This window comes from Oncorhynchus tshawytscha, unplaced genomic scaffold (genome assembly GCF_018296145.1).
Source record: "Oncorhynchus tshawytscha isolate Ot180627B unplaced genomic scaffold, Otsh_v2.0 Un_contig_1726_pilon_pilon, whole genome shotgun sequence".
Classification (NCBI taxonomy): Eukaryota; Metazoa; Chordata; class Actinopteri; order Salmoniformes; family Salmonidae; genus Oncorhynchus; species Oncorhynchus tshawytscha.
In genome coordinates, this window is record NW_024609364.1 from 134,677 (window position 1) to 145,000 (window position 10,324).

Genomic DNA, 10,324 nt, shown 5'->3' on the forward strand with positions numbered 1-10,324 from the left:
TGAACTTATCCTGGGCTTTATTCACTACAACGAGTCAGCTAGAACAGGAAGTTGAACTTATCCTGGGCTTTATTCACTACAACGAGTCAGCTAGAACAGGAAGTTGAACTTATCCTGGGCTTTATTCACTACAACGAGTCAGCTAGAACAGGAAGTTGAACTTATCCTGGGCTTTATTCACTTTTACAACGAGTCAGCTAGAACAGGAAGTTATACAGCGCCTTCAGTATTCAGACCACTTGACTTATTCCATAATTTTTTTTACGTTACAGCCTTTTTCTAAAGTTAATTAAATTGTTTTTTTCCCCCCTCATCAATCTACACACAATACCCCATAATGACATCACAATACCCCATAATGACATCACAATACCCCATAATGACATCACAATACCCCATAATGACAAAGCAAAAACAGGTTTGCTAATTTATAAAAACTAAAAACGTTTACATAAGTATTCAGACCCTCATTACTTTGTTGAAGCACCTTTGGCTTTGATTACAGCCTCGAGTCTTCTTGGGTATGACGCTACAATCTTGGCACACCTGTATTTGGGGAGTTTCTCCCATTCTTCTCTGCAGAGCCTCTCAAACTCTGTCAGGTTAGATGGGGAGCGTTGCTGCTAAGCTATTTTCAGGTTTCTCCAGAGATGTTAGATCGGGTTCAAGTACGGGCCACTCAAGGACATTCAGAAACTTGTTCCAAAGCCACTCTTGTGTTTTCTTGGCTAAGTGCTTAGGGTTGTTGTCCTGTTGGAAGGGGTTTTCATCAAGGATGTCTCTGTGCTCCGTTCATTTTTGCCTCGATCTTGACTAGTCTCCCTGCCGCTGAAAAACATCCCCACAGCATGATTCTGCCACCACCATGCTTCACAGTGGGGATGGTGCCAGGTTTCCTCCAGACATGATGCTGCCACCACCATGCTTCACAGTGGGGATGGTGCCAGGTTTCATCAAACATGATGCTGCCACCACCATGCTTCTCAGTGGGGATGGTGCCAGGTTTCCTCCAGACATGATGCTGCCACCAATGCTTCACAGTGGGGATGGTGCCAGGTTTCCTCCAGACATGATGCTGCCACTGCTTCACAGTGGGGATGGTGCCAGGTTTCCTCCAGACATGATGCTGCCACCACCATGCTTCACAGTGGGGATGGTGAGTGCTGCAGAGATGATGCTGCCACCACCATGCTTCACAGTGGGGATGGTGCCAGGTTTCTCCAGACATGATGCTGCCACCACCATCTTCAGCAGTGGGGATGGTGCCAGGTCACCTCCAGACATGATGCTGCCACCACCATGCTTCACAGTGGGGATGGTGCCAGGTTTCCTCCAGACATGAGTCATTCAGGCCATAGATTTCAAACTTGGTTTCCAGACCAAGAATCTTGATGGTCTGAGGCCATTGTGTTTTGGGGACCTTCAATGGGCTGTCATGTGCCTTTTTGAGGAGTGGCTTCCGTTGGCCTAGATCTGGTGGAGTGCTGCAGAGATGGTTGTCCTTATGGAAGGTTCTCCTATCTCCACAGAGGTTCTCTGGAGCTCTGTCAGAGTGGCCATCGGGTTCTTGGTCACCTCCTGACCATGCCCTTCTCAACTCAGTTTGGCCGGGCCTTAGCTATAGGAAGAGTCTTGTGGTTCCAAACTTCTTCCATTTAAGAATGATCAACTGTTCTTGGGGACTTCAATGCTGCAGAAATGTTTTGGACCCTTCCCCAGATCTGTGCCTTGACACAATCCTGTCTCTGAGCTCTGCAGATAATTCCTTTAACCTCATGGACGATCAATGGAAACAGGAAGCACCTGAGCTCAATTTGAAGTCTCATAGCAAAAGGGTGTGAATACTTATGTAAATAAGGTATTATGGGGTATTGTGATGTCATTACGGGTATTGTGATGTCATTATGGGGTATTGTGATGTCATTATGGGTACCTGATGTCATTTGCTGTTTGGGATGTTTAGGCTGGGTTTCTGATATCATTATGAGATATTGTGATGTCATTATGGGGTATTATAATGTCATTATGGCATATTTGATTCATTATTGATTTGATGATTATGGGGTATTGTGATGTCATTATGGGGTATTGTGATGTCATTATGGTGTATTGTGATGTCATTATGGCGTACTGTGATGTCATTATGGGGTATTGTGATGTCATTATGGGGTATTGTGATGTCATTATGGGGTATTGTGATGTCATTATGGGGTATTGTGATGTCATTATGGCGTACTGTGATGTCATTATGGGGTATTGTGATGTCATTATGGTGTATTGTGATGTCATTATGGGGTATTGTGATGTCATTATGGGGTGTTGTGATGTCATTATGGCGTACTGTGATGTCATTATGGGGTATTGTGATGTCATTATGGGGTATTGTGATGTCATTATGGGGTATTGTGTGTAGATTGCTAACAGATTTTTTTTTATTTTATCCATTTTATAATAAGGCTGTAATTTAAACAAAATGTGCAAAAATTCAAGGGGTCTGAAAACTTTCCGAAGGCTCTGTATAGAATAGGTAGTCGTGTAAATACATATTTGAAAACTAAAAAGACTTTCAAAAATAAGTTGAAATAATAATAATGAATGTGTTGTCGTCGTTGTCGTCCTACCTGTGCCAGGTTGTGTACATGCGCTGTACTCGTCGGATCAGTTTACGGTAGAGGTGTGAAACGTATCTCAGCATCTCTTCGTAGCAGGATCCCGGTTCGCTGTAGCTGGCCAGAGTACTGTCGTTGGACATGTAACGCGCTCGCTGCTCGCGCATCAACGCGTTCTCACGCTGCTTCGTCTCCGCAAACTGGGTCGCTATGACTACCAGGCACAGGTTGATCATGAAGAAAGAGCCCACCTGACGGAGAGAGGGAGGGAGGGAGGGAGGGAGAGAGAGAGAGGAGAGAGAGAGAGAGAGAGAGACAGAGAGAGGGAGGGAGGGAGGGAGGGAGGGAGGGATGGAGGGATGGAGAGGGAGGGACAGAGAGAGAGAGAGAGAGAGAGAGAGTGAGGGAGAGAGAGAGAGAGAGAGAGAGAGGGAGGGAGGGACGACCAAGAATGTACACAGCGTTAGAGAGAGTAAAGACGATGGGAAAACTACTATAGCGAGACGTACTTCACTAATCATAAATTGGAAAACCCACCGACACAGGGCCAAGCAGAAACATACACACATTCTATACTGTACTCTGATTCTATACTGTACTCTGTGTCAGTGTCTGTCTCATTCTATACTGTAGTCTGATTCTATACTGCACTCTGTATCAGTGTCTGTCTGATTCTATACTGTACCCTGATTCTATACTGTACCCTGATTCTATACTGTACTCTGTATCAGTGTCTGTCTCATTCTATACTGTACTCTGATTCTATACTGTACTCTGATTCTATACTGAACTCTGATTCTATACTGTAGTCTGATTCTATACTGAACTCTGATTCTATACTGTACTCTGATTCTATACTGTACCCTGATTCTATACTGTACTCTGTATCAGTGTCTGTCTCATTCTATACTGTACTCTGATTCTATACTGTACTCTGATTCTATACTGTACTCTGATTCTACACTGTAGTCTGATTCTATACTGATCTCTGATTCTATACTGTACCCTGATTCTATACTGTAGTCTGATTCTATACTGAACTCTGATTCTATACTGTAGTCTGATTCTATACTGAACTCCTGATTCTATACTGTACTCTGATTCTATACTGTACCCTGATTCTATACTGATTCTATACCCTGATTCTATACTGTAGTCTGATTCTATACTGAACTCTGATTCTATACTGTAGTCTGATTCTATACTGAACTCTGATTCTATACTGTACTCTGATTCTATACTGTACCCTAATTCTATACTGTACTCTGTATCAGTGTCTGTCTCATTCTATACTGTACCTGATTCTATACTGTACTCTGATTCTATACTGAACTCTGATTCTATACTGTACTCTGATTCTATACTGTGCTCTGATTCTATACTGTACCCTGATTCTATACTGTACTCTGATTCTAAGTACTGAACTCTGATTCTATACTGTACTCAGATTCTATACTGAACTCTGATTCTATACTGTACTCTGATTCTATACTGTGCTCTGATTCTATACTGAACTCTGATTCTATACTGTACCCAGATTCTATACTGTACTCAGATTCTATACTGTAGTATGTATCAGTGTCTGTCTGATTCTATACTGTAGTATGTATCAGTGTCTGTCTGATTCTATACTGTAGTATGTATCAGTGTCTGTCTGATTCTATACTGTAGTATGTATCAGTGTCTGTCTGATTCTATACTGTACTCTGATTCTATACTGTGCTCTGTATAGGCGTCTGTGTGATTCAGACTCTGCCTGACAAGCACCCTCTTCCTCCTCCACCCTACTTCAAAGTGCTGTAGAGAAACTAGGTCACCGCCAAGCTGCAGAAGGAGAGGAGAAGGACAGACGGCTGGGGTTGAACCCAAGTCCTCTGTATTAGCCTGCTGAACTAAAGCCTAGGCATCAACTAGGAGAGATGAAAAGTCCACAGGGCTATAGCCGAGCAGTGTAATATATATATATATATATATATATATATATATATATATATATATATATATGTACAGTATTCAGCAGTATAAAATATATATATACACTCACTATGATGAGGAATATAAAATATATATATATACTCACTATGATGAGGAATATAAAATATATAAAATTGTAGAAGGAGTGAGCATCCATAACGTAGTACATGATGTCCACCCAGCCTTCCAGGGTTATCACCTAGAGAGAGGGGAGGGAGAGGGAGGGGAGAGAGAGAGAGAGAGGGGGGAGAGAGAGAGAAGGAAAGAGAGAGAGAGAAGGAGAGAGAGAGAAGGAGAGAGAGAGAGAGAAGAGAGAGAGAGGGAGAGAGGATGTGAGACAGGGAAAGATTGTAGAGAGAGGGATCGGGAGAGGGGGTAGGAGAGAGACAGAGAGAGAGGGAGAGGGGGAGTTAGAGGGAAGGGGAGAGAGGAGAGAAAGAGAAACAGAGAGGATGGGGATTGTTATAGAGACATGAAAGCAGTACTCAGCAGACCTGCTAATACACAGACCACAGGAACATATTTTTTATTTAACCCTTAGGTTACCAGGTAAGTTGACTGAGAACACATTTTCATTTACAACAACGACCTGGGGAATAGTCACAGGGGAGAGGAGGGGGGGAGGACTGAGCCAATTGTAAACTGGATACATTCTGAAGGCCCTGGGGAATAGTCACAGGGGAGAGGAGGGGGGGAGGACTGAGCCAATTGTAAGGTAGCATACAGACATGCTGCAGTCACACCTCAACCCCCCTTATCCCCGATGAAACGACCCTTTCAGACACTCCTCAACCCCCCTTATCCCCGATGAAACGACCCCTTCAGACACTCCTCAACCCCATTTATTCCTGTTGAAACGACCCCTTCAGACACTCCTCAACCCCCTTATCCCTGTTGAAACGACCCCTTCAGTCACATCTCAACCCCCTTATCCCTGTTGAAATGACCCCTTCAGTCACATCTCAACCCCCTTATCCCTGTTGAAACGACCCCTTCAGTCACACCTCAACCCCCTTATCCCTGTTGAAATGACCCCTTCAGACACTCCTCAACCCCCCTTATCCCTGTTGAAACGACCCCTTCAGACACTCCTCAACCCCCCTTATCCCTGTTGAAACGACTGTTGCAGTCACTCCTCAACTCCCCTTATCCTCGTTGAAATGACTCTCTGCACCAGATTAACAGAAGTTGCTGCCATGTCCTTTAGGATGACCGAGCACACACATACAAACAAACACACACACGCACACGCACACACACACACACACACACACACACACACACACACACACACACACACACACACACACACACACACACACACACACACACACGCATAAATGCAAAGTCCCAGTAGGTCAGCTGCAGCTCTTCTGAAACTAGGCTGGGTATTTACCAGGCTCTGAGTGATGAGGTTATCCATGCTAGGCTGTAGCTGGGTATATACCAGGCTCTGAGTGATGAGGTTATCCATGCTAGGCTGTAGCTGGGTATATACCAGGCTCTGAGTGATGAGGTTATCCATGCTAGGCTGGGTATATACCTGGCTCTGAGTGATGAGGTTATCCATGCTAGGCTGTAGCTGGGTATATACCAGGCTCTGAGTGATGAGGTTATCCATGCTAGGCTGGGTATATACCTGGCTCTGAGTGATGAGGTTATCCATGCTAGGCTGGGTATATACCTGGCTCTGAGTGATGAGAATATCCATGCTAGGCTGGCTATATACCTGGCTCTGAGTGATGAGGTTATCCATGCTAGGCTGGGTATATACCTGGCTCTGAGTGATGAGGTTATCCATGCTATGCTGGGTATATACCTGGCTCTGAGTGATGAGGTTACCCATGCTAGGCTGGGTATTTACCAGGCTCTGAGTGATGAGGTTATCCATGCTAGGCTGTAGCTGGGTATTTACCAGGCTCTGAGTGATGAGGTTACCCATGCTAGGCTGGGTATATACCTGGCTCTGAGTGATGAGGTTATCCATGCTAGGCTGGGTATATACCTGGCTCTGAGTGATGAGGTTATCCATGCTATGCTGGGTATATACCTGGCTCTGAGTGATGAGGTTACCCATGCTAGGCTGGGTATTTACCAGGCTCTGAGTGATGAGGTTATCCATGCTAGGCTGTAGCTGGGTATTTACCAGGCTCTGAGTGATGAGGTTACCCATGCTAGGCTGGGTATATACCTGGCTCTGAGTGATGAGGTTATCCATGCTAGGCTGGGTATATACCTGGCTCTGAGTGATGAGGTTATCCATGCTATGCTGGGTATATACCTGGCTCTGAGTGATGAGGTTACCCATGCTAGGCTGGGTATTTACCAGGCTCTGAGTGATGAGGTTATCCATGCTAGGCTGTAGCTGGATATTTACCAGGCTCTGAGTGATGAGGTTACCCATGCTAGGCTGGGTATATACCTGGCTCTGAGTGATGAGGTTATCCATGCTAGGCTGGGTATATACCTGGCTCTGAGTGATGAGGTTACCCATGCTAGGCTATAGCTGGGTATTTACCTGGCTCTGAGTGATGAGGTTATCCATGCTAGGCTGTAGCTGGGTATATACCTGGCTCTGAGTGATGAGGTTACCCATGCTATGCTGGGTATATACCTGGCTCTGAGTGATGAGGTTATCCATGCTAGGCTGGGTATTTACCAGGCTCTGAGTGATGAGGTTATCCATGCTAGGCTGTAGCTGGGTATATACCTGGCTCTGAGTGATGAGGTTACCCATGCTATAGCTGGCTATATACCTGGCTCTGAGTGATGAGGTTACCCATGCTAGGCTGGGTATATACCTGGCTCTGAGTGATGAGGTTACCCATGCTAGGCTATAGCTGGGTATATACCTGCCTCTGAGTGATGAGGTTATCCATGCTAGGCTATAGCTGGGTATATACCTGTCTCTGAGTGATGAGGTTATCCATGCTCAGGAAGGCCACCAAAAATTCAGAGATTTCCATACCCAACTATAACATCTTCCGTCAAGATAGATCTGCCAAAGGGGGAGGAGTTGCAGTCTACTGCAGAGATAGCCTGCAAAGTAATGTCATACTTTCCAGGTCCATACCCAAACAGTTCGAACTACTAATTTTGAAAATTACTCTCTCCAGAAATAAGTCTCTCACTGTTGCCGCCTGCTACCGACCCCCCTCAGCTCCCAGCTGTGCCCTGGACACCATTTGTGAATTGATCGCCCCCCATCTAGCCTCAGAGTTTGTTCTGTTAGGTGACCTAAACTGGGATATGCTTAACACCCCGCCAGTCCTACAATCTAAGCTAGATGCCCTCAATCTCACACAAATCATCAAGGAACCCACCAGGTACAATCCTAACTCTGTAAACAAGGGCACCCTCATAGACGTCATCCTGACCAACTGGCCCTCCAAATACACCTGCGCTGTCTTCAACCAGGATCTCAGCGATCACTGCCTCATTGCCTGTATCCGCTACGGAGCCGCAGTCAAACGACCACCCCTCATCACGGTCAAACGCTCCCTAAAACACTTCTGTGAGCAGGCCTTTCTAATCGACCTGGCCCGGGTATCCTGGAAGGACATTGACCTCAGTTGAGGATGCCTGGTCATTCTTTAAAAGTAACTTCCTCACCATTTTAGATAAGCATGCTCCGTTCAAAAATGCAGAACTAAGAACAGATACAGTCCTTGGTTCACCCCAGACCTGACTGCCCTCGAACAGCACAAAAACATCCTGTGGCGGACTGCAATAGCATCGAATAGTCCCCGTGATATGCAACTGTTCAGGGAAGTCTGGAACCAATACACGCAGTCAGTCAGGAAAGCTAAGGCCAGCTTCTTCAGGCAGAAGTTTGCATCCTGTAGCTCCAACTCCAAAAAGTTCTGGGACACTGTGAAGTCCATGGAGAACAAGAGCACCTCCTCCCAGCTGCCCACTGCACTGAGGCTAGGTAACACGGTCACCACCGATAAATCCATGATTATCGAAAACTTCAATAAGCATTTCTCAACGGCTGGCCATGTCTTCCGCCTGGCTACTCCAACCTCGGCCAACATTTACCAAAATCCAGATAGCAGATGTTCTGAAAGAGCTGCAAAACCTGGACCCGTACAAATCAGCTGGGCTTGACAATCTGGACCCCCTATTTCTGAAACTATCCCCCGCCATTGTCGCAACCCCTATTACCAGCCTGTTCAACATCTCTTTCATATTGTCTGAGATCCCCAAGGATTGGAAAGCTGCCACAGTCATCCCCCTCTTCAAAGGGGGAGACACCCTGGACCCAAACTGTTACAGACCTATATCCATCCTGCCCTGCCTATCTAAGGTCTTCGAAAGCCAAGTCAACAAACAGGTCACTGACCATCTCGAATCCCACCGTACCTTCTCCGCTGTGCAATCTTGCTTCCGAGCCGGTCACGGGTGCACCTCAGCCACACTCAAGGTACTAAACGATATCATATCCGCCATCGATAAAAGACAGTACTGTGCAGCTGTCTTCATCGACCTTGCCAAGGCTTTCGACTCTGTCAATCACCATATTCTCATCGGCAGACTCAGTAGCCTCGGTTTTTCGGATGACTGCCTTGCCTGGTTCACCAATTACTTTGCAGACAGAGTTCAGTGTGTCAAATCGGAGGGCATGCTGTCCGGTCCTCTGGCAGTCTCTATGGGGGTGCCACAGGGTTCAATTCTCGGGCCGACTCTTTTCTCTGTGTATATCAATGATGTTGCTCTTGCTGCGGGCGATTCCCTGATCCACCCCTACGCAGACAACACCATTCTATATACTTTCGGCCCGTCATTGGACACTGTGCTATCTAACCTCCAAACAAGCTTCAATGCCATACAACACTCCTTCCGTGGCCTCCAACTGCTCTTAAACGCTAGTAAAACCAAATGCATGCTTTTCAACCGATCGCTGCCTGCACCCGCATGCCCGACTAGCATCACCACCCTGGATGGTTCCGACCTTGAATATGTGGACATCTATAAGTACCTAGGTGTCTGGCTAGACTGCAAACTCTCCTTCCAGACTCATATCAAACATCTCCAATCAAAAATCAAATCAAGCATCGGCTTTCTATTCTGCAACAAAGCCTCCTTCACTCACGCCGCCAAGCTTACCCTAGTAAAACTGACTATCCTACCAATCGTCGACTTCGGCGATGTCATCTACAAAATGGCTTCCAACACTCTACTCAGCAAACTGGATGCAGTATATCACAGTGCCATCCGTTTTGTCACTAAAGCACCTTATACCACCCACCACTGCGACTTGTATGCTCTAGTCGGCTGGCCCTCGCTACATATTCGTCGCCAGACCCACTGGCTCCAGGTCATCTACAAGTCCATGCTAGGTAAAGCTCCGCCTTATCTCAGTTCACTGGTCACGATGGCAACACCCATCCGTAGCACGCACTCCAGCAGGTGTATCTCACTGATCATCCCTAAAGCCAACACCTCATTTGGCCGCCTTTCGTTCCAGTACTCTGCTGCCTGTGACTGGAACGAATTGCAAAAATCGCTGAAGTTGGAGACTTTTATCTCCCTCACCAACTTCAAACATCAGCTATCTGAGCAGCTAACCGATCGCTGCAGCTGTACATAGTCTATTGGTAAATAGCCCACCCATTTTCACCTACCTCATCCCCATACTGTTTTTATTTATTTACTTTTCTGCTCTTTTGCACACCAATATCTCTACCTGTACATGACCATCTGATCATTTATCACTCCAGTATTAATCTGCAAAATTG

General features: G+C 46.0%; 1 protein-coding gene across 1 annotated transcript in view; it reads right to left on the reverse strand.

The window, feature by feature from the left end:
* Positions 1-10,324, reverse strand: part of LOC112242111 (voltage-dependent T-type calcium channel subunit alpha-1H) — a 105,829-nt gene that overhangs the window by 90,324 nt on the left and 5,181 nt on the right. Inside the window, 2 exon segments of the mRNA XM_042315012.1 lie at positions 2,622-2,860; positions 4,690-4,782. Coding sequence (XP_042170946.1) covers positions 2,622-2,860; positions 4,690-4,782 — 332 coding nt within the window.